General features: G+C 45.4%; 1 protein-coding gene across 16 annotated transcripts in view; it reads left to right on the forward strand.

Moving 5' to 3' along the window:
- Positions 1-26,390, forward strand: part of LZTR1 (leucine zipper like transcription regulator 1) — a 280,121-nt gene that overhangs the window by 229,616 nt on the left and 24,115 nt on the right. For 9 of the 16 annotated variants that reach the window (XR_005223269.2, XM_043533614.1, XM_037884956.2 and 6 more), the window contains 2 exons: positions 1,930-2,035; positions 8,909-8,989. The exons of 2 other annotated variants lie outside the window; for them this stretch is intronic. Coding sequence is in view for 12 of the 14 variants with exons in the window: in XM_043533614.1 (XP_043389549.1) it covers positions 1,930-2,035; positions 8,909-8,989 (187 nt within the window). In the remaining 2 variants the exon portion in view is untranslated. Of the gene's footprint in view, positions 1-1,929; positions 2,036-2,394; positions 4,541-8,908; positions 8,990-9,095; positions 11,748-26,390 lie in introns of those variants that run through there. 5 more of the 16 variants (XM_037884951.2, XM_037884957.2, XM_037884958.2 and 2 more) reach the window with 5 other exon arrangements.

Genomic DNA, 26,390 nt, shown 5'->3' on the forward strand with positions numbered 1-26,390 from the left:
CATCTGGAAGGGGAGTCTCTGAGTTGCAGGCTCTGAGAGCCTCCTTATACAGGGTTCCCGAAGGACAAAGTGCTTTATGGCCAAACCCAATATTTTGTCTAAAGTGGTCTCCCAGTTTTATTTGAACCAGGTGGTATATGTACCCATGTTTTCTCCTGAGCTGCAGTCAGCTCCGGAGGAGCAGTATCTCCATACATTAGTTGTCAGATGATGTCTTGCCATTATACCATTACTGCATCTTCCACAGCTAATGCAAACTTTGAAAGGGCGGCCCAGCAATCCTTAGTTACACTCTGAGCCCCGCCTCCTGTGGATACTCCTTGTGCATCACCTATGTGGAATACTCGGTTGCATGTAATTGAAGAAGAAGAAACCAGTTACTTATTGTAACTGGTTCTTCTAGATGTGATACAGACATGAATTCCATGACCCACCCTCCATCTCCTTTCCATCAGAGTCTGGTCTCTGGATGTTCGTTGCAAAGGAACTGAGTGGGGTTGGGGCGGCACTGCCTTCAAAAGCCTGGAGTGATGCTATGGCTATGAGGCGTGAGCGCTGCCCTTCTGCAGGTACTGCTACGGAAAATTCTCTTCCTCTGCTGCACTGGGTACACACACGCCTAAGTGGAATACACACGTCTGCATCACATCTTGAAGAATCAGAGTTAGTAAGTAACCTTTTCTTATACCCAAGCCACAGTGGAATTCTCAAAGTAGGTGTTCCCCTGCCCATCTCACTTGTGCAGGGCCTGATCTGGTTGATGCACTCAGAGCATGCTGAACCCACACAAAAGGGTAAGCAAGTCATCATCTGATAGCCTGGTGTTTACAGCAAGCACCAGGAGTGTAGGAAACATGTGTTAGAGCAGGGTTATGAAAACAGGTCTCCCACACCCCCAAGTGTGTGCAGTGGGCTATTGGGGGCTGGACTTGATGGCCTCTTGAGAGCCCTTCATTCCTATAATTTTAAAATGGGGTAGAGGAGTGTCTCTTCAATTCTTTGTGAGAAAGAGCTCACCTGGTTTGGGTACCTAAATCCAGGAAAGGGTTCAAGGCTAAGAATCCTGAGCAGAGATAGGCGCATCCTTCCAGCCTCTCAATTTGGTATGTAAATCCCTTTGTGAATCTGGGCCCTAAGCCCTCTGCATTTCACTCCTGGCCAGCTCAGGCAGTTCCCTGCTCAGCTGCTGGCTTCTGAGAATCTGGTTCATAGGTGCTTAACTCTACCCATACAATGCATGGGGAGCCTGACAACCTAACTCGGGACGTGAATTCCACTGTGTGGCAAGGTGCCTAGGAGTTAAGTGTTGCAATGCCAAGATCCCCTGCGTGAGCACAACTATGCAGGACTTAATCCCTGCTCACTATATTTTTGGGCCATTGCTGTCATTCACAGTGGCTGCCAGAGAGTATGCATGCCTCAGTATGTTGGACTGGTCCACTGACTAACCATCTTGCTATACAACTCTTGGGGAAGTACTTTATGTACATCTTTGGAGGGAGCTTGCATGGACAACCATAGAGTCATAGAAATGTAGGGCTGGAAGGGACTTGGAGAAGTCATCAAGTCCAGCCCCCCTGCTCTGAGGCAGGACCAAGGAAACCTAGACCATCCCTGACAGGTGTTTGTCCAACGTGTTCCTAAAAACTGCCAATGATGGGAATTCTACAACCTCCCTTAGAAGCCTATTCCAGAGGTGAACTACCCTTATAGTTAGAAAGTGTTTCCTAATATCTAATGTAAATCTCCCTTGCTGCAGTTTAAGTCCATTACTTCTTGTTCTATATGAGCAGCTGGCCCCGGGATCAGCCACACTGGCTGCTGCAGAAGTCATGGAATCCATGACTTCCGCAATCTCCATGGCAGACACGGAGCCCTAATTATTACCAACTTGGAACACAAATTTGTTCTCCTTGACTAGCTTTATAGCTACCTCTTCTCTGCCCCTTATTATTATGGTTTCTACAACAACAGACTTCAAGCATACTGCAAGCAGAACCTAGAAATGAATGTTACAGTGGAAAATGTGCTCCAGGTAATTGTCCCTGATTCATTTTAATTAGTCATTGGTAGTCTTAAATACAGTAAATATTCAAGAAATTCAAAGGGTCCAGCAACACCAGCCAGAAGGGTCTGTGATTTATTCACATTCTTAGACAAAAATAATTGGCTAAACTGCAGTTAAGATTGTAGGGATGCTATAGTTTTTGGGTGGAAAAGCATTAGAATGCCATGGAATTGAAACAGAATTTGTAAACAAGAATATGCGAAATTTGAAAGTATGGGGATGAGTTAAAACATTTGATGTTTCTAGGCCAAGCTGTTATACAGATGTGACTGGGGAAAGTGTATTAAAATTTTTACAGAGTAAGTAATACTTGTGTTCTTCTTCAGAGGCTTCTGTGCATCCCTACTTGCAGGTCTGACATCCTCTGGCTTCAAGTTCATGGAACCTCTACTACAGCTGTATCCAGTGGGGCTGCATAAGCCCTCCTAGTGATGTCAGTGCTCAATATCTGAATCTGTATAAGGCAGTGCAGACCCCAGTATCTTCATTTCCTTCTCCTCTCCTGTGCAAAGCAGTAGGATCCTCGCTGTGTGTGACTTTCTGTCTAATTATTTAATAGACCATCTTTGCCATCTGAATTTTCTTTTATTCGCTTTAATTATAAGGAAGAGAGAATAGTGTAGGAGATTGATCTGGTGTTGGTCCCTGCAAAGATGGCTGGAGTAGAGCCCTAGAAAGGCTGTAAGAATATCTGACAGTCTATCTGAAATCAGACATGTATGTTTAATGTCAGGTGTGCTCAGGTGAAGCTCACACTCCACCACATTCATCCCCAGAGTATGCCATGATCAGCAATTGAATCTAAAGGCCTATCTGTCTTTCAAACCAGTGACACTCTGACAGCACAGGCCCTGCTATCAGGCTGACAAGGCAATAAAATCTGGGCCCACAATGACCCTCCTTGGCACAAAAATGCACTACTATTAAATGAGTGAAGCCTTGGAACCTGGCTCCAGCCTCTTCACTGGCCTCAACTTGGGCCTCTAACAAGGGTTCCAGTGCCAGGTCTGTGCCTCAGGCAGCACTGACCTCCCCTGTGAAGCATTATCAGGCGTTTTCATCTGCATTGGCACTTGTGATGCGGATAAGTTTGACTCCCCAAATGGTATTAGTTTCGAGACCCATTTATTGAGAGAACATCCTCAGCTGTTGAAGATCCTTCTATGGCACCTGCTACACCATCCTAGGAATATACACCATCTGCACAGAAGAAACAAGGGAAGGAAAGCATAGGTCTGGTTCTGGGGAAGTGAAGAAGGAAAGAAGAAATTCGCCAGGTTGATTTTGGAGAAGGTCTCAGCTCCTAAGTTGTCACTGGCCCTGCAACAGCTGCAGACTTCCCCAGTTCATGTTCCTGGTAGTCCAGGAACTTTTCCCAAGACTGGTCAACTAGTCTACATACAAGATTTTTGCTTCACTGGTGCACAGTTTGGCTTTGGAACTTACTCCTGATTCATCTCTGGAATTCCTGTTCATTGATGCCCAGGATCTCCCTTTTGCTTCACTCAGGCCCCCTTTGAGTGAACCATCACCATCAGCCTTCATACACCTCTTCAGTTCCACAGAGCACTCTGTCTTCCATGATATCAGGAGTTCACAGATGTTGCTGTGGCATTCCTTCACAAAGCCTTAAGGACACTACTTGGTGGTGCTTGAACTGTGTGGTCTCTGCTGCATTAGAAAAGATAAAGGGTACTAAATCTGCTCCCTGGGCACAGAATTTCCTCGCTCAGTAGGAAATCATATTTGTTGGGATCCAAGTGTATTGCCAGTTAGTAGCCAGTGACAAGATACTAACAGTACAACCTCTGGGATGCAATTGTTCTGTAGTTGATTCCTAAAGATCAGGCTAAGGCAGCAAAGGATCTTGCCACTGAAGCAGAAGTATGGCCTGTCATTCCCCCCATGCAGCCTATGACACCTCTGCCCCTTGCAACAGAGCCATGGCCACAGAGATATTCATGAATTAAATCCTCAGACCTTACCCCAGAATCACAAGTGTAAATACAGAATTTGAAAGTTAAAGCCATTTTACTGAAAAAATCAACAAAACCTTAGAGGTTTTTGTGGTAAGATGAGACCCTGAAACATAAACCAGAGACCGGTATGAGACCTAAGGCCTGAACTAAAGTAATCGTCAAGACTTTGCTAACATAAAGCAAGTTAAGCTGTGAGCCAGAGGCAGGCTCTGCTCACAGGAGCTGGCAAGAAGAAGGCTAATGTTGCAAATATACATGTACCTAAAAGGTACGAAGCACTAGTAATATAGACATGTGCCAGGACAGTACCAGAACATTCCGGTACTAGCACATTCCACATGGATAACAAGGAACATACTGACCCATCCTAAAGACAGGGGCAGGAGGGTAATATGATGGATAGAGTTGTTTTGTTTGAACCAACATGTACAAGGTGAGAGGCAGCACCCTAACACAGAGTGGTATGCACCTCTATACGTCAGAGTAATGTGTAACTTATTTGTACCGTAAGCTGTAGCTCACGAAAGCTTATGCTCAAATAAATTGGTTAGTCTCTGAGGTGCCACAAGTACTCCTTTTCTTTTTGCGAATACAGACTAACACTGTTACTCTGAACCCTGAAGGGTTGTCTTTGTCTGGCCTAGGGGGCAATGGAGAGTCCCGCCACTGACTAAGCAGGTCCATTGTCAGGGGGTACATATTTGTAGTATGTCCTGTAGAGTCTCTGGGAAACTATTACTGTGCTTCGTTTGACAATAAACCTGGCCAGGTGCCTTCGTACCTTATCAGAGTCTGTGGTCACTGGGGATTCTCTCGGGGTCTGCTGTGTCAGCTACCTGCTCAGAGCTGAAGCAGCACGCAGAGGGAACGCACACATGCAGCTGACTGTTATCAACATTGAACAGAGCAGAGCACCACACTGGTGATATCTGACGACATTGGTGTGGTGACACCCCAGTTGGGAGCCGCATTCCAGTTTCTTGCACGCTCTTCTCTTCATCTACCACCTCCACGTCCTTTAGAGACTTCACAAAGCCAAGTATGAAATCATATCAGACTGCTGGGTACTGAAGACTATACATCAAGGTTACTCCATACAGTTCTTCACCATCCTGCTTCCCAGCCCCCCTTCTCAGTTCCTCTTCACAGATCCTTTGGAAGATAGATGGCCTGAAGACTGAAGAGACACATCAGAACCTTCAAAATGAGGATGATCACTATGGCAGTGGTTCTCAACCAGGGGTCCGGGGCCCACTGGGGGGCCAAGAGCTGGTTTCAGGGATTCTGTCAAGCAGGCCCAGCATTAGACTTGCTGGGGCCCTAGGCAGAAAGACAAAGCCCCACTGTATGGGGATGAAGCCTGAGGCCCCCAGCCCGGCCCCACCGCCTGGGGCAGATGCCAAAGCCTGAGCAACTAAGCTTTGCGGGGCCCCTTATGGTGGGGGACCCTGGATAATTGCCCTGCTTGCTACCCCCTAATGCTGGTCCTGGCTTTTATTTGCAGAAAAACAATTGTGGCACAGGTGGACCGTGGAGTTTTTTTAGCATGTTGTGGGGGCCTCAGAAAGAAAAAGTTTGATAACCCCTGCTGGTTCGTCATTCCCCCTCCCTATTCCAAAGAGACTGAAGGCTTATCTACATGAACATTGAGTTCTCAGCAAGCTGGGGTGAAAATCTATCCTGCACTAGTGTGCCACTCACTACGTATTCATGTGGACCCTGCTGCTGTGCACGGAAAGTTCCCTGGTACACTTTGATCTACCCCACTTTGAAACAGGAGTAGATTAAAGTGCATTAGGGAACTTTTAGGGTGTGTCAGCAGGAGCCCTTCGGAAACTTACCCCACACTAGCATGCCGCACACTACGTTTTCACCCCAGCTTGCTGCAAATCATTGCTCATATAGACAAGCCCTGATGCATGATTCTTGATTTGAAAGACACCTACTTTCACAGACATAAAGCAATCACATAGGAAATGCATGAAGTTTTGCATAGGAGAAAAGTTTTTACAATACAGCGTTCTCCGTCAGCCTGTCAACAGCACTAAGAGTGTTTACTGAGCGACTGGCTGTGGTGACAACCCACCTAAGGAAAAGAGGAATATATGTTTTGCCATATCTATACAACTGACCTCTCAAAGCAGATCATGGCAGGAGCTCTTCTGCTCTTTGGTCCTGACCTGCCATTTAATCAAGACTTTGGGGCTCAAAATCAAGTGGGGCATGTTGAACTGTGCCCTTGTAAGAGCCTCACTTTTATTGGCACAGTCTGAGACTAACCTGTGGACAAGATGTTGCTGCCAGAAGACAGATTTCACAGTACCGGTCAAACTCTGCAAACCTTGCAATATCAGCTTTACCAAATTATCTGGTTCTTTCTGAGGCTCATGGGACTTAGGCAAGAGCTAGGCATTTGGACACTCCTGGTAATGCAGCAGTGTGCCTGCCCACAGGCAGTAAGATAGGCATCTAGGGAACTTTTAGTGCAAATACCTGAGTGCCAAGTGAGTTCAGGCACTTGCAGGGTTTGGCAGGGGGTTGTGCATCACAGTGGTGCTGAAAGCAGGACTTACGTGCCTAAAATAGGGACTTATGCACCTAATTCCTTTCATGCATTCAGGCCAAGGCAACTAGACCAACATGAGTGGTCTCTGGAAACATCGTTGTCTTGCCATCTCTTCTGCACGTAAACATCTGTGCTAAAATGCTTTGCTATCAAGGCAGAAAGGGTCACCTTTTCTGTTCAATAATGGTCAGGAAGAAGGAGTCTGTCAGGGTCACATTCCTCCTGGACTGGAGCAAGAACTTTGTACTTTCCTGGCAGTACTTCGTACCCTGAGAGAGGGTAAAAACTCTTGTCATTGCTCCAGAGTGTCTCAGAGCACTGGTATGCCAAGCTGTTGCATCCTCCTTTGAGCTACCATGTCACGTTCTGCTATCTCCTGATCTTCTATCTCAGGCTGGAAGAGAATTCTGCATCCAGATCTAGTATCCCTGCATCTGACTGCCGGGCTGATAGATTCTTAACCAACTCTGACCTGTCTTGTTCTGCAAGAGTGAGAAAGATTCTTCAGTCTAGAAAACGTGTGACACACGTGTACTGTGTTCAAAGTGGAAGATATGCTCCACTTGGGCAATGGCTGAAGGATTGTTCTAGAGTGCTCCCCTCCATTCTAGACCACTGCCAAAAGGAGACCAGTCTGTTCGATGCATCCCCAAAAGTCCATCAGGATGCAGCTTCTGTATGCCAACTCCATCTGCAAGGGTCTAGTGTGGTTGGGCGGTTCATTTCCCCCACAGTCTGCAATCACACATTCCATCTAAGGCTTTGCCAACACCTTTCTCTTGTGAGGGAGCCTCTTTCTGCATGGGACTTGCACTGGGTGCTAGCAAAGGTCATGGAACCCCACCTCTGAACCACTGGCAAACTGCTTTTTGGACTATCTCTTACAAAAAAGCCTTACTCAATGCCATTATGTCAGCTTGGAGGGTCAGTCAGTTGCAGATTTAATGGTGACCTAGCTTTACACATAAGGCTGAGGGATTTCTATAGCCACACCCAAACTTAATTGCTAAAACAGTGATGGATTTTCATATTAACCAGTCTGTATTCCTTCTGGTTTTCTTCCTCAAAACTCACACCACTCGCAGAGGACGCATATTTTCACACATTGAATGTGAGAAGGGCACTCTGTTTCTGTCCAGAGAGAACTAAGCCCTTCTGAAATAGCGCTCGGCTAATTTAGCATATGGGAAGAGGTACAAGGGACAGGTTGTTTCTTCTCGCAGGTTATCCAAGTGGATCGTCTTGTCCATTTGTTTCTGTTACTCTTGGACTAAGGTTCTCTTGCCATTATGCATTACAGCCATTTGTGTGGCATGTTCAAGCTGGTGCCCAGTAGGGAGTTCTGTAGAGCACTCATTTAGAGTTCAGATCACATCTTAGCGAGCACTGTAACTTAATCTTGACCTCCTGTTTGGAGGCCGAGACTGGGAAAGTAGTGCTACAACTTCTCTTCAGCTGCAAACTCCTCAGCCTGCCTTGCATCTCTGTGGGTACTGCTCACTAATCTCCTGCAAATGGGAATGCACAGAGGACCTGGAAGAAGAAACTTATAACAGTTGTTCTTTGAGAGTTATCTTTCTGCATTCACGCTTCCTGTCCCCATTCCATTCAGAGTTCTCATCATACTTTGGTATAGAAGAAGAAGCCGAGGTGGTTGGGTGCTGGACTTCCTTCTGTAGGCTTAGAAGTTGAACATCAGTGTCAGTAAGGGGTGCTCATGCAGACCCAGTGGACACTGGTTTGGTAGAAGTTCCATCAGCAGATCGTTGGGAGCGTCAAACCCACAAATGTGAATGCATAGAGGCAACTTTCAATGAACAACAGTTACCATAAATAAACTATTTTTTCCTAAAGATCATGGACCAGATCCTCTGCCCTGGTCCTGCTCATTTTTTGCTGCCCAGGTGGTGCAAAAGAGCCAAAATCTAGCCAACTAAGAATTTCCCTGGTAGAGGGAATCCTCAGTTGGCAAAAAGTTAGCAGTGCTCCCTCCTACGTTGACTGCTCCCCACCCACAGCCTAGGGTATTGCTTTCCCTTTGCCTGCACCAGTCTCATTCTGGCACCTGAGACAATCTGGCTCCATGCATAGCCTAAGTCATCTCCAGATTTCCATAAAAATTACCTTCTGACAAGAACCACACACAACAGCCAAAATCCAGTTCAGAATGGAAAGCTGGTGGCAACCTCAAGTTTAGGGAAATGACCTTCTCTGCATAAAATCAGCACTTGTCTGTGAGTTAGACTTTTATCAGAAGAAGAAAGAGAAGAGAGTTTTAACTTTGTTCTGCTCTAGATTTTAGAGGCAGCTGACAAGACACAGGCCCTGGACATGAAGAAGCACTGCCTACATATCATTGTTCACCAATTCACCAAGGTTGGTTGGATCTTCTCTGGGTTTCTGGGAATCTGTTGTCCTCTGTCACTACCATGGCTGAGAGCAGCTTAATCTGGGCCTTCATTTATTTCTTCTTGCTCCACAGGACAGCTTGCTATGCTTATAACTGGGCATTGTTACTGACAGGCATACTGTGGACAATACCTGGTTTTTTTGTCTTTTTTTATCTAAAGGAACAGCTTTTTGGAGACATGAAGACCTACCAAAACAGAGCAGATATTCAGAACTCCCACCATTTCCTTGTCCTTTTCTTTCTGAAATATTAGCCCTTCTGTGCCACACCAGTGCTGGGTTCTGATATGTATGACAAGATATGTTTGACACGTATTGAATGTACAAGCTTCTTTCTCTCTCTGGCAATTATAAATGTGATACTCAGTTTTCTGGTGAAGAAAGTACTGTCTATGTGGTAGTGGTAATGGTAATATTACATAATTTCATAAAACATATCATCATGTTCATAGATCATAGAATATCAGGTTTGGAAGGGACCTTAGGAGGTCATCTAGTCCAACCCCCTGCTCAAAGCAGGACCAATCCCCAGTTGTTCTGGCTGGATCTTCTACAGCCTCCATATTTGTGAAACTTAAATATGGATTATTGTATACAATAGTGAGAAAATGTCAAAAGACTGAAATTCAAATTCCCGTTAGTTCGTGTCATATGATATGTGGTCCCTTATTGATGGGAATATTGTTATTCAATACATTGTGTGTCCAAACAAAGAACCCCAACCACTGAGAGGCAGAGCAGACGTTGGTCTGAAAGGTGAATGTTTTAGAAAGTTATGAGCAAATGAAAACAGGAGTTAGAATGGAAAACCGCACTAATTCTTCTCTACCTTTGATTCTAGTCTTGCACTGACTTCCCTTCTCCACTGAAGATCGTCTTTTTTTTTTTTTTAAGGCGAGACCAAATACTATTCAGCATGAGCTTCCACTTCTCCTCCTCCCCCTCATTTGTTCCCATCCTGCACCATCTCTCCGTACATCCCAGTCTTTAACTCAGCAATATGTCTCCTGCTTTCTTTCTCTAACCCCGCACCTAGCACCTTTGACCTACTCTTTTCTCAAAGGTAGATCTCCCTCATTGACCTCATCCTTCCACCTCCCCCTCAACCACTCTGTCTCCAACATACCATCTCCTTTATTGTTAAAAAAAACACCCTTGATTCCCTCCTGCACGTCTTCTCCAACTGCTGTCCCATCTCACTTCTTCCTTTTGCTGCTGAAGCACGTGGTTTACTTCTTTTGTCTCATCATCTCCATCTTCATTCTTAATCCCCTACAATCTGACATCTGTACCTCCACTGGATGCCCTCAACAACGTCAACGGTGACCTCTTCCTGGCCAAATCCCAAGACCACGCTGCCTCTCTCCTCCTTCTCAGTCTTACACCACCATTAACTCAGTTGATCCAGTCCCTCCTCCTAGTGATTCTTCTTTCTTGGCTTTATAGGGCTTGTTTACATGATAACATTGCCACAGTTTAACTGATGGTGTGAATTTCAATAGATTCAGTTAACCCGATATCGACACTATTCAGTATAAGAGTGGCTTTTTATGCTAATAAACTGAATAGGAAAAGGCTTAGTTCAACCAAAATGAGACACTTTTAAACTGGAACAAGAGTGTCCACATAAGGGTTTGCTCTAATTTAACTTAAACCAATGCAATTTACCCATGTAGACAATGCCTTGGACTTGGTGCTCTTCTGGTTCTCATCTTACACCCCCAGCCACTCTTCAGTGGCTACTTTGTGGACTCTGTCTCCCTTTCAGTGTCTGTCAGAACTACATTCTTGGCTCCCTCCTCTTCTCGCTCCCTGTCTCTGTACAACTTTATCTGGTTACACAACTTTAGCTGTTGCCTCTCTGGTGAAGATTCACAAATTCATTTCTCCACTCCCGAGCTCTGCCCAGTACATTATTTCTGATTGCCTCTCTGCCATCCCTTCCTGAATTTCCAGGTGTCAGAAAAATCAGCATGAGTAAAACTGAGCTCCTTCCCTTTCTCCTGAAGCCTTCCCCTCTCCCTCCCTTTGCTGTCAAGGTTGCTTTCTCTTTTCTCTTTCTGCTGCAGTATCTCATCCCTCGTATTACGTTGGATTCCTCTTCTCTGTCCCTCCACCCCACCCCAAATTGATGCTATCACTAAATCCTGCTAGATTGCCTCACAGCATCTCTAAAACATGCTCATCCTTCTCCGTTCCCACCTTGAAGTCCACAGGGTTCCATTCTTGTATTGTCATCTGTCACCTTAACTTCTACAACAGCATCCTGTCTGGCCTGCCTGACACCCATGTCCATCCAAAATGCCTTCCTTGCCTGCTATTCTGATAGCATCAAGCCCCTCCTCATCCTTTGGCTGGCTTTCCTCTCCATTTCTACAGCAAAGCCAAGCTCCTTGTCTTCTTGTTAAGGCCTTGCACAGCGTGATTCCCACATGTGCCCACAGATCTTTCTGCTCCCCCTCCTTACTGTGCTCAAACTGCCTGATTCACTAAGTCCTTAGTATCCTGTCTCCATTCCCGCCTTCCTGGCTTTCCCCAGGTGGCTTCCTACACAGAGAGGCCCCTCCCTGACCTGCTCTGCAGGACCTCCACCTTCTCCTCCTTCAAGTCCTTCCGTTAAAACAGACTACTTCCAACAAGCCTGCAAACCCTAGTCCTCCCTGCAGAGGAGTAGTCATAGAATCCTAAAAAGAAAAGGAGTACTTGTGGCACCTTAGAGACGAAGAAATTTATTTGAGCATAAGCTTTCTGATGAAGGGAGCTGTAGCTCATGAAAGCTTATGCTCAAATGAATTTCTTCGTCTCTAAGGTGCCACAAGTACTCCTTTTCTTTTTGCGAATACAGACTAACACGGCTGCTACTCTGAAACCTGTCATAGAATCATAGAGTATCAGGGTTGGAAGGGACCTCAGGAGGTCATCTAGTCCAACCCCCTGCTCAAAGCAGGACCAACACCAACTAAAATATCCCAGCCAGGGCTTTGTCAAGCCTGACCTTAAAAACGTCTAAGGAAGGAGATTCCACCACCTCCCTAGGTAACGCATTCCACTGTTTCACCACCCTCCTAGTGAAAAAGTTTTTCCTGATATCCAACCTAAATCTCCCCCACTGCAACTTGAGACCATTACTCCTTGTCCTGTCATCCGCTACCACTGAGAATAGTCTAGAACCATCCTCTTTGGAACCGCCTTTCAGGTAGTTGAAAGCAGCTATCAAATCCCCCCTCATTCTTCTCTTCCGCAGACTAAACAATCCCAGTTCCCTCAGCCTCTCCTCATAAGTCATGTGTTCCAGTCCCCTAATCATTTTTGTTGCCCTCTGCTGGACTCTTTCCAATTTTTCCACATCCTTCTTGTAGTGTGGGGCCCAAAACTGGACACAGTACTCCAGATGAGGCCTCACCAATGTCGAATAGAGGGGAACGATCACGTCCCTCGATCTGCTGGAAATGCCCCTACTTATACATCCCAAAATGCCATTGGCCTTCTTGGCAACAAGGGTACACTGTTGACTCATATCCAGCTTCTTGTCCACTGTCACCCCTAGGTCCTTTTCTGCAGAACTGCTGCCTAACCATTCGGTCCCTAGTCTGTAGCGGTGCATTGGATTTTTCCGTCCTAAGTGCAGGACTCTGCACTTGTCCTTGTTGAACCTCATCAGATTTCTTTTGGCCCAATCCTCCAATTTGTCTAGGTCCCTCTGTATCCTATCCCTAGCCTCCAGCGTATCTACCACTCCTCCCAGTTTAGTGTCGTCTGCAAACTTGCTGAGGGTGCAATCCACGCCATCCTCCAGATCATTTATGAAGATATTGAACAAAACCGGCCCCAGGACCGACCCTTGGGGCACTCCACTTGATACCGGCTGCCAACTAGACATGGAGCCATTGATCACTACGCATTGAGCCCGACAATCTAGCCAACTTTCTACCCACCTTATAGTGCATTCATCCAGCCCATAGTACTTTAACTTGCTGGCAAGAGTACTGTGGGAGACAGTGTCAAAAGCTTTGGTAAAGTCAAGGAACAACACGTCCACTGCTTTCCCTTCATCCACAGAACCAGTTATCTCGTCATAGAAGGCAATTCTATCGGGAGGAAACACAGGCAGGAACGTCTGTGAGGGGCGGGCTCCTGCCTCATACTGAGAAGGAGGGGCGATCAGCAGGTTATCTCAAGTGCTTATATACAAATGCACAAAGCCTTGGAAACAAGCAGGGAGAACTGGAGGTCCTGGTGATGTCAAGGAATTATGACGTGATTGGAATAACAGAGACTTGGTGGGATAACTCACATGACTGGAGTACTGTCATGGATGGTTATAAACTGTTCAGGAAGGACAGGCAGGGCAGAAAAGGTGGTGGAGTAGCACTGTATGTAAGGGAGCAGTATGACTGCTCAGAGCTCCAGTACGAAACTGCAGAAAAACCTGAGTGTCTCTGGATTAAGTTTAGAAGTGTGAGCAACAAGAGTGATGTAGTGGTGGGAGTCTGCTATAGACCACCGGACCAGGGGGATGAGGTGGATGAGGCTTTCTTCCGGCAACTCGCAGAAGCTACTAGATCGCACGCCCTGGTTCTCATGGGTGACTTTAATTTTCCTGATATTTGCTGGGAGAGCAATACAGCGGTGCATAGACAATCCAGGAAGTTTTTGGAAAGCATAGGGGACAATTTCCTGGTGCAAGTGCTAGACGAGCCAACTAGGGGGGGAGCTTTTCTTGACCTGCTGCTCACAAACAGGGAAGAATTAGTGGGGGAAGCAAAAGTGGACGGGAATCTGGGAGGCAGTGACCATGAGTTGGTTGAGTTCAGGATCCTGACGCAGGGAAGAAAGGTAAGCAGCAGGATACGGACCCTGGACATCAGGAAAGCAGACTTCGACTCCCACAGGGAGCGGATGGGTAGGATCCCCTGGGGGACTAACATGAAGGGGAAAGGAGTCCAGGAGAGCTGGCTGTATTCCAAGGAATCCCTGTTGAGGTTACAGGGACAAACCATCCCGATGAGTCGAAAGAATAGTAAATATGGCAGGCGACCAGCTTGGCTTAACGGTGAAATCCTAGCGGATCTTAAACATAAAAAAGAAGCTTACAAGAAGTGGAGGGTTGGACATATGACCAGGGAAGAGTATAAAAATATTGCTCGGGCACGTAGGAATGAAATCAGGAAGTCAGGACCAAATCGCACCTGGAGCTGCAGCTAGCAAGAGATGTCAAGAGTAACAAGAAGGGTTTCTTCAGGTATGTTGGCAACAAGAAGAAAGCCAAGGAAAGTGTGGGCCCCTTACTGAATGAGGGAGGCAACCTAGTGACAGAGGATGTGGAAAAAGCTAATGTACTCCATGCTTTTTTTGCCTCTCTCTTCACTAACAAGGACAGCTCCCAGACTGCTGCGCTGGGCATCACAACATGGGGAGTAGATGGCCAGCCCTCTGTGGAGAAAGAGGTGTTTACGGACTATTTAGAAAAGCTGGACGTGCACAAGTCCATGGGGCCAGACGAGTTGCATCCGAGAGCGTTAAAGGAATTGGCGGATGTGATTGCAGAGCCATTGGCCATTATCTTTGAAAACTCGTGGCGAACGGGGGAAGTCCCAGATGACTGGAAAAAGGCTAATGTAGTGCCAATCTTTAAAAAAGGGAAGAAGGAGGATCCTGGGAACTACAGGCCAGTCAGCCTCACCTCAGTCCCCGGAAAAATCATGGAGCAGGTCCTCAAGGAATCAATCCTGAAGCACTTACACGAGAGGAAAGTGATCAGGAACAGTCAGCATGCATTCACCAAGGGTAGGTCATGCCTGACTAATCTAATAGCCTTCTATGATGAGATTACTGATTCTGTGGATGAAGGGAAAGCAGTGGATGTATTGTTTCTTGACTTTAGCAAAGCTTTTGACACGGTCTCCCACAGTATTCTTGTCAGCAAGTTAAAGAAGTATGGGCTGGATGAATGCACTATAAGGTGGGTAGAAAGTTGGCTAGATTGTCGGGCTCAACGGGTAGTGATCAATGGCTCCATGTCTAGTTGGCAGCCGGTGTCAAGTGGAGTGCCCCAGGGGTCGGTCCTGGGGCCGGTTTTGTTCAATATCTTCATAAATGATCTGGAGGTTGGTGTGGATTGCACTCTCAGCAAATTTGCGGATGATACTAAACTGGGAGGAGTGGTAGATACGCTGGAGGGCAGGGATAGGATACAGAAGGACCTAGACAAATTGGAGGATTGGGCCAAAAGAAACCTGATGCGGTTCAATAAGGATAAGTGCAGGGTCCTGCACTTAGGATGGAAGAACCCAATGCACAGCTACAGACTAGGGACCGAATAGCTAGGCAGCAGTTCTGCGGAAAAGGACCTAGGGGTTACAGTGGACGAGAAGCTGGATATGAGTCAGCAGTGTGCCCTTGTTGCCAAGAAGGCCAATGGCATTTTGGGATGTATAAGTAGGGGCATTTCCAGCAGATCGAGGGACGTGATCGTTCCCCTCTATTCGACATTGGTGAGGCCTCATCTGGAGTACTGTGTCCAGTTTTGGGCCCCACACTACAAGAAGGACGTGGATAAATTGGAGAGAGTCCAGCGAAGGGCAACAAAAATGATTAGGGGTCTGGAACACATGACTTATGAGGAGAGGCTGAGGGAACTGGGATTGTTTAGTCTGCGGAAGAGAAGAATGAGGGGGGATTTGATAGCTGCTTTCAACTACCTGAGAGGGGGTTCCAGAGAGGATGGTTCTAGACTATTCTCAGTGGTAGAAGAGGACAGGACAAGGAGTAATGGTCTCAAGTTGCAGTGGGGGAGGTTTAGGTTGGATATTAGGAAAAACTTTTTCACTAGGAGGGTGGTGAAACACTGGAATGCGTTACTTAGGGAGGTGGTAGACTCTCCTTCCTTGGAAGTTTTTAAGGTCAGGCTTGACAAAGCCTTGGCTGGGATGATTTGATTGGGGATTGGTCCTGCTTTGAGCAGGGGGTTGGACTAGATGACCTCCTGAGGTCCCTTCCAACCCTGATATTCTATGATTCTATAATTAGATGAGTCAGGCATGACTTGCCCTTGGTGAATCCATGCTAACTCTTCCTGATCACTTTCCTCTCCTCTGAGTGCTTCAGAATTGATTCCTTGAGGACCTGCTCCAGGATTTTTCCAGGAACTGAGGTGAGGCTGACTGGCCTGTAGTTCTCAGGATCCTCCTTCTTCCCTTTTTTAAAGATGGCCACTACATTAGTCTTTTTCCAGTCATCCGGGAATTCCCCCGATCGCCATGAGTTTTCAAAGATAATGGCCAATGGCTCTGCAATCACATCCGCCAACTCCTTTAGCACTCTTGGATGCAGCGCATCTGGCCCCATGGACTTGTGCCTGTCTAGCCTTTCTAAATAGTCCTGAACCACTTCTTTCTCCACAGAGGGCTGGTCACCTCCTCCCCATGCTGTGCTGCCCAGTGCAGTAGTCTGGGAGCTGACCTTGTTTGTGAAGACAGAGGCAAAAAAAGCATGGAGTACATTAGCTTTTTCCACATCCTCTGTCACTAGGTTGCCTCCCTCATTCAGTAAGGGGCCCACACTTTCCTTGACTTTCTTCTTGTTGCCAACATACCTGAAGAAACCCTTCTTGTTACTCTTAACATCTCTTGCTAGCTGCAACTCCAAGTGTGATTTGGCCTTCCTGATTTCACTCCTGCATGCCCAAGCAATATTTTTGTACTCTTCCCTGGTCATTTGTCCAATCTTCCACTTCTTGTAAGCTGCTTTTTTGTATTTAAGATAAGCAAGGATTTCACTCTTAAGCCAAGCTGGTCGCCTGTCATATTTACTATTCTTTCTACACATCGGAATGGTTTGTTCCTGTAACCTCAATAAGGATTCTTTAAAATACAGCCAGCTCTCCTGGAGTCCTTTCCCCCTCATGTTGTTCTCCCAGGGGATCCTGCCCATGAGTTCCCTGAGGGAGTCAAAGTCTGCTTTTCTGAAGTCCAGGGTCACATTTCCTGAAAAAGAACTCATGGAGCTAACAAGCATGCTATTCTTCAGTACACATTCTTGCTGCTTGTTACCTCAGCCCTCGATCCCCTTACAGACTTCGTAATAACATCCTGAGAGTTGGCACTATGGGCGGAGTAAGGGAGCATAATGCCCCAACCCATGCAAGTCATGCAGTACCTACCTAGATCTTGAGTCTGGGCACAGGGTAAAGAGAAAGGGCAGCAGAGATGGCTGGACACAATGGGAGGAGTATGCTGCATCTGCTAATGGGTGATGCACTGCATGGAGGGGAGTGTGCAGCAATACAAGAGTTGTGAAAGGCTTGTTAGTTACCTTAATGTAAGAATCATTGGCCAGGGAGTGTAGCCTAGTGGGAGGGCACTCACTGGGGAGGTGACCCATGCTCTAGTGATTCTTTAATTGTTTACCCAGAGTGGAATAGCTTTATCAGGAGAGACTGAGGAAGGCACACATCAAAATGTCCCTTAGCCCAGTATTTAGAGCCTGCACCTGAGAGGTGGGAGATTCTTGTTCAAATCCTTTCTCCCCTTCTGCCTGAAGGGGGAACTGATCCTGGGTTTCGCACATCCCAGGTGTAGAATCAAATGAAATAAAAATCTTAAATGAATCCACATGTTCCATAGAATCTCTGTGGATAGTAATTCCACGCTCTAATAAGACTATAACAGTAAGGATCTATTATCAACCACCTGACCAGGACAGTGACAATGACGATGAAATGCTAAGGGAGATTAGAGAGGTTATCAAAATAAAGAACTCAATAATAGTGAGGCATTTCAATTATCCCCATATTGACTGGGTACATGTCACCTCAGGACGAAATGCAGAGACAACATTTCTCGATACTTTAAATGACTGCTTCTTGGAGCAGCTGGTACAGGAACCCACAAGGGGAGAGGCAATTCTTGATTTAGTCCTGAGTAGAGCGCAGGATCTGGTCCAAGAAGTAACTATAACAGGACCACTTGGAAATAGTGACCATAATATAATAACATTTAACATTCCTGTGGTGGGAAGAACACCTCAGCAGCCCAACACTGTGGCATTTAATTTCAGAAAGGGGAACTATGCAAAAATGAGGAGGTTAGTTAAACAGAAATTAAAAGGTACAGTGACTAGAGTGAAATCCCTGCAAGCTGCATGGACACTTTTCAAAGACACCATCATAGGGGCTCAACTTAAATGTATACTCCAAATTAAAAAACACAGTGAAAGAACTAAAAAAGAGCCACCGTGGCTTAACAACCATGTAAAAGAAGCAGTGAGAGATAAAAAGGCATCTTTTAAAAAGTGGAAGTCAAATCCTAGTGAGGTAAATAGAAAGGAGCATAAACACCGCCAAATTAAGTGTAAAAATGTAATAAGAAAAGCCAAAAAGGAGTTTTTGAAGAACAGTTAGCCAAAAACTCAAAAGGTGGTAATAAAATGTTTTTTAAGTGCATCAGAAGCAGGAAGCCTGCTAACAACCAGTGGGGCCCCTGGACGATCGAGTTAAAAAAGGAGCACTTAAAGACGATAAAGTAATTGCAGAGAAACTAAATGAATTCTTTGCTTCAGTCTTCACGGCTGAGGATGTTAGCGAGATTCCCAAACCTGAGCTGTCCTTTGTAGGTGACAAATCTGAGGAATTCTCACAGATTGAAGTGTCATTAGAGGAGGTTTTGGAATCAATTGATAAACTTAACAGTAACAAGTCACTGGGACCAGATGGCATTCACTCAAGTGTTATGAAAGAACTCAAAAGTGAAATTGCGGAACTATTAACTATGATTTGTAACCTGTCCTTTAAATCAGCTTCTGTACCCAATGACTGGAAGAAAGCTAATGTAACGCCAATATTTAAAAAAGGGCTCTAGAGGTGATCCCGGCAATTACAGACCAGTAAGTCTAACGTTAGTACCGTTGCAAATTAGTTGAAACAATAGTAAAGAATAAAATTGTCAGGCACATAGAAGATCATATTTTATTAATCTATTAGTGTTCTTTGAAGGGGTCAACAAACATGTGGACAAGGGGGATCCAGTGGACATAGTATACTTAGATTTCCAGAAAGCCTTTGACAAGGTCCCTCACCAACAGCCCTTCCGTAAATTAAGTTGTCATGGGATAAGAGGGAAGATCCTTTCATGGATTGAGAACTGGTTAAAAGACAGGGAATAAAGGGTAGGAATAAATGGTAAATTTTCAGAATGGAGAGGGGTAACTAGTGGTGTTCCCCAAGCGTCAATCCTAGGACCAATCCTGTTCAACTTATTCATAAATGATCTGGAGAAGGGGGTAAACAGTGAGATGGTAAAGTTTGCAGATGGTACTAAACTGCTCAAGATAGTTAAGATCAAAGCAGACTGTGAAGAACTTCAAAAAGATCTCACAAAACTAAGTGATTGGGCAACAAAATGGCAAATGAAATTTAATGTGGATAAATGTAAAATAATGCATATTGGAAAAAATAACCCCAACTATACATACAATATGATGGGGGCTAATTTAGCTACAACTAATCAGGAGAAAGATCTTGGAGTCATCGTGGATAGTTCTCTGAAGACGTCCACACAGTGTGCAGTGACAGTCAAAAAAGCAAACGGGATGTTAGGAATCATTAACAAAGGGATCGAGAATAAGATGGAGAATATTTTATTGCCCTTATATAAATCCATGGTGTGCCCACATCTTGAATACTGCATACAGATGTGGTCTCCTCATCTCAAAAAAGATATACTGGTATTAGAAAAGGTTCAGAGAAGGGCAACTAAAATGATTAGGGGTTTGGAATGGGTCCCATATGAGGAGAGATTAAAGAGGCTAGGACTTTTCAGCTTGGAAAAGAGGAGACTAAGGGGGGATATGTTAGAGATATATAAAATCATGAGTGGTGTGGAGAAAGTGAATAAGGAAAAGTTATTTACTTGTTCCCATAATATAAGAACTAGGGGCCACCAAATGAAATTAATGGGTAGCATGTTTAAAACAAATAAAAGGAAGTTCTTCACACAGTGCACAGTCAACCTGTGGAACTCCTTGCCTGAGGAGGTTGTGAAGGCTAGGACTATAATAGGGTTTAAAAGAGAACTAGATAAATTCATGGAGGTTAAGTCCATTAATGGCTATTAGCCAGGATGGGTAAGGAATGGTGTCCCTAGCCTGTTTGTCAGAAGGTGGAGATGGATGGCAGGAGAGAGATCACTTGATCTTTACCTGTTAGGTTCACTCCCTCTGGTGCGCCTGGGATTGGCCACTGTTGGTAGACAGGATACTGGGCTGGATGGACCTTTGGTCTGACCCAGTATGGCCATTATTATGTTCTTATGTTGAGCATGGTAGCCACTGGGCTAAAAGTTACAAGGTGGGCCCCTCCTCCTGTGTTTCTTGCAAAAAACAGCATAGGTACCTGAGTCCAGAAGAAGATTCTTGGCTGTGAATCATTAGCAGAGATAGGCACCTCCCTGCAGCATGGACTTAAGTGCCTAACTTTGTAAGAGGAGCGGGGCTTAGGACACACCCTTCTCCTCATGATTTCCCATTGGCTAATTGAAGCAGCTCCTGGCTCACCATGCTGGCTTTTGTGGATCCTGCTCTTAGGCACCTAGATCTCCCTATGTCTCGCATCGGGAGCCTGGGCACCTGATTTAGGCTCTGTGAATCCCTGTAATTTTCTAGGTGCCCAAAAGTTAGGCAAGGCAATGCTCCACATCACAATGCCCAACTCCTAATTCCACTCAGATACTGCATCTTGCCATTGCCTTAGCCAGACTCTTTGTCTGAGGGAAGAGTTCTGGGAATGCAGGTTTTTCAGCTAGGATAGTATGGATGCTCTGCTTGTTAACACTAGATAGAAAGGCCTGATTTTCAGTACATAGATAAGCATTAAACATATACATATTTTATCCATCTACAAAGAAGCAATAGCTTACACACCCCTCCCCCAAAGTTTGACTTGCCTGTGGCTAGGTAAGCATACTTCAGCTACATACCACATGCAAATTGCAGGGCTCATGTCTCATGCAGGGCTCATGACCTGAGGTCAGGTCAGAATTGAAAACCTGCTTCCGCTATGACCATAAGCGGTACAACCTGTACTGGTCAACTTCAAGTGCTGGGTGGTGGTTAATTAACCAAGAAACCTCAGGAAGCGCCAACGGCTTCGGGCCAATGAGCGCCTGAGGAGAATAGTGGAACCCTTGATGGAGGAAATGCCATCAAAAGGCAGATGAGCAAATTCACTCAGTGTTTTTGCCAGTGATATCCACACAGGACAGATTGGGCTCTTCAGCTGTGGCTGATAACCAATCTAGGAGTGGAGCCCTGAAAGCCAGGCAGATGGAAGATCTCTTCTGCACTGGCAACTCCTGCAACATAGCTGAGTCCAAGTGTATCCACTCCCGTCCTTCCTTTGGTTCAAACCAGTGAAGGAGGACGCTGACACATGGGCAAAGCAGTGCCTCCATATCAACTACCCAGACTATTGCAGCCACATCACAATGAGAGGACACTCCATCCTTGCTGGCAACCTGGACACAACACAGAAGGTGACAGTTATGGGTAAAAAGCTCTTACTTGATTGGCATAGAGGGTTCCAAGAGTCACCTTCGACGATGGGAAGAATCACTGCATTCCATTGGTCAGCCACCACCCACCACAAAGCCAGGCAGCCCCCCAGAAAGTTAGGTGCTGGACCACCATGGTCTGTCCACGTCCTGAGGTGCATGGGGCTAGACCAAAAGTTGAAAGGCAGATGGAAATCTGGCACCTGGCAAAAATAAGAAACCAAGAACTTTCTGCCTGGGGAGCTGACATGTCAGGACCACGTGTCCAGGATTGACAGGCGATGACGACCTACAATACACAAACAGTATATGGAAGTCAGCTTTGCTAGACCGTGAGCTGTACAAACTCAATGTTGACTTTGCAGCACTTCAGGAAACAAGACTTGCAGATGCTGGTTCTGTCCAAGAGGCCAGTTACACCTTCTTTTGGCAAGGTAAAAGCAGTGAAGAAAATACTCTTCATGGTGTCAGTTTCGCTGTGAAAAACAAGTGGGTAAAGCTCTAGAGACACCCATTGGGAAATCAGAGCGTATCATCTCACTTAAACTTCAGACGACCATCGGCTCTGTGAACATCGTTAGTGCCTATGCACCAGCACTCAAATCTATCCCCGAGGAGAAGGATACATTTTACAACTCTTTGCATCAAGTCATCAAAAGAATACCATCAACTGAGCAACTGTTCCTCCTTGGTGACTTTAATGCAAGAGTCGGTGCAGACAACTACTCATGGCCAGATTGCCTGGGACATTTTGGCATTGGCAAGATGAATGAGAATGGCCAACAAATTCTTGAATTCTGCACCCAAAACCAAATATGCATTTCCAATTCATATTTTACAGGAAAAGATGGCCACAAAGCATCATGGCGACATCCGTGATCAGACCACTGGCACCGATTAGACCTTGTTATCGTCAGGAGGAAAGACCTACCCTTAGTGGAGAACACTCACACGTTCCACAGTGCTGATTGTGACATTGACCGCTCCTTGATTATTGGCAAAGTGAAGATTACAGCCAAGAAACTACGTAAAGCAAAACCTAGGAGCAAGCCCAAAATCAATGCTATTAACACCAAAAACCAGAGGAAATGCCAGGAGTTTGTGAATGCTGTTGAACTTAGCATGCATGGGAGGTCATTAGCAGAGAGTGCAGAGCAATTTGGGCAAGATTTAAGAACAACAATCCATGAAACAGCTTGAGCTACATTCGGGGGGAAGAGACCATCAAAAAAGGACTGGTTTGAAGAAAATGAAGTGGAACTATTATCTCTCATCAACATTAAGAACACAGTCTATCTGGAACAGAACAAGAAGCCAACAGAGAGCACCAAAGTGAGACTTCAACATGCAAAAACTGAGGTGCAGTGAGCAAGCAGACACTGTGCAAATCATTACTGGATCAAGATCCGTGAAGAGATACAGACAGCCTCAGACACAGGAAACTTCAAAGTCATGTATGATGGCCTGAAGAAAGGTCTAGGTCCCACTGTCAACAAGGTTGCCCCTCTCAAATTGCACAGCGGCGAAATCATTACAGATAAAAGCAAGCACTTGTGTCGTTGGGTTGTACACTATTCAGAGCTATATGCACAAGAAAGAAACATCACCAGCGAATCACTGGACCAAATACCAACTCTACAGGTCATGCCAGAGCTAGATGTGGAGCCCACTGTAGAAGAACTAAGCAAGGCCATTGATTTGCTATCAAGTGGCAAGGCTCCTGGAAAAGATGGCATCCCAGCGGAAATCCTCAAGTCTGGGAAAGACAGCCTATTACCGTATCTTCATCAGCTGCTACTTAAATGCTGAAAAACGGGTGAGGTCCCACAAGAGATGCACGACACAAAAATCATCACTTTGTATAAAAATAAAGGCGAAAAGCGTGGTGCAACAGAGGTATCTCACTACTAAGTGTAGCAGGAAAAGCTTTCACAAAAGTCATCTTAGTGTGCCTACAACAGCTGGCAAATTGTGTCTACCCTGAATCACAGTGTGGATTCAGGGATGGAAGATCAACTATAGACATGATATTTTCTCTGCAGAGAGCAAAACCGACCATTGTACATCACCTTTGTGGACCTAACCAAAGCATTCAACAGTGAGCAGAGTAGGTCTATTTGCAATCCTAGAAAAGATAGGATGCGCACATGTTAAGTCTTATACGTTCATTCCACAACAACATGAGAGCAGCTGTCCAGTTTGAAGGGTCCACTTTGGACAGTTTTGAGATGAAAAGCAGAGTGAAGCAAGGATGCGTTCTTGCCCCTACACTCTTTGGAATCTTCTTCTCGGTACTCTTGAATGGCGTGTTTAAGGACATGAAAGATGGAGTGTATCTCCACACAAGATCAGATGCCAAACTCTTCCACCTGTCCCGACTTGTCGAAGACCAAAGTCAAAAAGGTGCTAATCAAGGAATTTTTATTCACTGATGATGATGCCCTCATAGCCCACAGTGAAGATCTACTACAAGGATTCATGGACCTCCTTTCAAGTGCCTGTCAGGCATTTGCTCTCACTATCAGCATCAAGAAAACAGTTGTATTAGGACAGGGGGTTCCACAAGATCCTTCAATTACCTTAAATGCAAATCAGCTAGAAGTAGTCCAAAAGTTCAGCTATTTAGGTTCTACAGTGACCACCAACCTCTCACTGGATGAAGAACTAAATGTTCACATTGGAAAGGCAGCCACCACCTTTAGCAAACTAACTAAAAGAGCGTGAAACAACTCAAAGATTACCATCAAGGCCAAAATGCTAGTGTACTAAGCCTGCGTCCTCAGCACACTCATGTATGGTGGGGAAACATGGACAACTTATGCTCATCAGGAGAAAAGGTTAAACAGTTTCCACCTCCACTGTTTACGCCGCATACTCAACACCAAATGGCAAGATAAAGTCTCCAATGCAGAGGTTCTTCAAAGGGCAAAGTTACCAAGTATAACAGCCCTGCTTAGGCAAAGACAATTGTGCTGGTTGGGCCATCTGAGTAGGTTGGAAAATGGACGCATACCCAAGGACATGCTATACGGGGAGCTGTTGGAGGGAACAAGAACAAGAGGATGTCCCAAGCTTCGCTATAAAGACACGTGCAAGCAAGATATTAAGGAGTTTGGAATTGATCCTGGCCAATGAGAAGTCTTGGCAAGTGATGGCAACACGTGGCTCCATCGTCTCCATCAGGGTATCAAAATCCATGACAGAAGCTGGCTCCTACAGCTTGAAGAGAAAAGAGCCCGTAGGAAGCAAGCAGTTCCCAACCAAGATACAGACATTTGCAATAACTGCCAAAGATTATGCAAATCTCAGACTGGACTATTCAGTCACATGAGACATTGCAAACCATGTACATCATAGACTGCAATTCCCACTGTCTCTCGCAGACAAAAAAATGCCAACATGTCTAATCTGGCATATTTATATGGCTCCTGTCATGTTAATATCTGAGCTCCTAACAGTCTTTACTGTATTTATCCTCACAACATTCCCAAGGTAAGGAAGCACTGTAAACTCCAGTTCATAGATGGGAAACTAGGGCACAGAGAGCTAGATCCACAAAGGGAATTAAACATATAACTCCCACTACAGATGGCAACATCCAACTTTTAGGTACCAGTGAGATCATCAACCCCGACTCAGCTACTTCCTAACACTGAAGGCACTTAAGTTTCTGCCAGAAGGCATGCACAAAACCACTGAAATCACCAAGCTGCTCAGAGCCCTCTCTCACACTTAAACCCTGGTGGATTCACAAATGAGGCATTCTCCAATCTGGTAGGCAGCCTCTGAGCACGTCTAAGCTGCACAAAGGACATTTGTAACTCTGGGGGCATGTACCCAATGCCCAGAGTTGGGAGTTGTCAGGGTTCCTTCCCAACTCTGAACTCTAGGGTACAGATGTGGGGACCCGCATGAAAGACCCCTAAGCTTATTTCTACCAACTTAAGTTAAAAACTTTCCCAAGGCACAATTTCCGCCTTGTCTTTGAACAGTACGCTGCCACCACCAAGTGATTTAGACAAAGAGCAGGGAAAGGACCACTTGGAGTCCTATTCCCCCAAGCCCTACACCCCCTTTCCTGGGGAAGGCTTGATGATAATATCCTCACCAACTGGTATAGGTGAACACAGACTCAAACCCTTGGATCTTAAAAACAATGAAAAATCAATCAGGTTCTTAGAAGAAGAATTTTATTTAAAGAAAAGGTAAAAGAATCACCCCTGTAAAATCAGGATGGTAAATACTTTACAAGGTAATCAGATTCAAAACATAGAGAATCCCTCTACGCAAAACCTTAAGCTACAAAAAGACACAAAAACAGGAATACACATTTCCTCCAGCACAGCGAATTTCACAAGCCAAAACAAAGAAAACCTAACGCATTTTCTATCTAGATTACTTACTAACTTTTACAGGAGTTGGAGGGCTTGCATCCTTGATCTGTTCCTGGCAAAGGTATCACACAGACAGACAAAAGCCTTCCCCCCCCAGATTTGAAAGTATTTTGTCCCCTCATTGGCCATTTTGGGTCAGGTGCCAGCCAGGTTACCTGAGCTTCTTAATCCTTTACAGGTAAAAGGACTTTGCCTCTGGCCAGGAGGGATTTTATAGCACTGTATACAGAAAGTGGTTACCCTTCCCTTTATATTTATGACAGGAGCGCTCAGTTGGGATAGAGAAGACTTGTTTTCAAATCCTTGCGCTGCCTGATTTTGATCAGGGACTTGAATCCAGGCCCCACACATGCAAGGGGCGTGTTGTAATCATTCAGGTATTGCCTGCTCTTGGATGGAGCTTGCTTAGTGTCTCCTGTTAAAGCTGTT

This window comes from Chelonia mydas, chromosome 21 (assembly GCF_015237465.2).
Source record: "Chelonia mydas isolate rCheMyd1 chromosome 21, rCheMyd1.pri.v2, whole genome shotgun sequence".
Classification (NCBI taxonomy): domain Eukaryota; kingdom Metazoa; phylum Chordata; order Testudines; family Cheloniidae; genus Chelonia; species Chelonia mydas.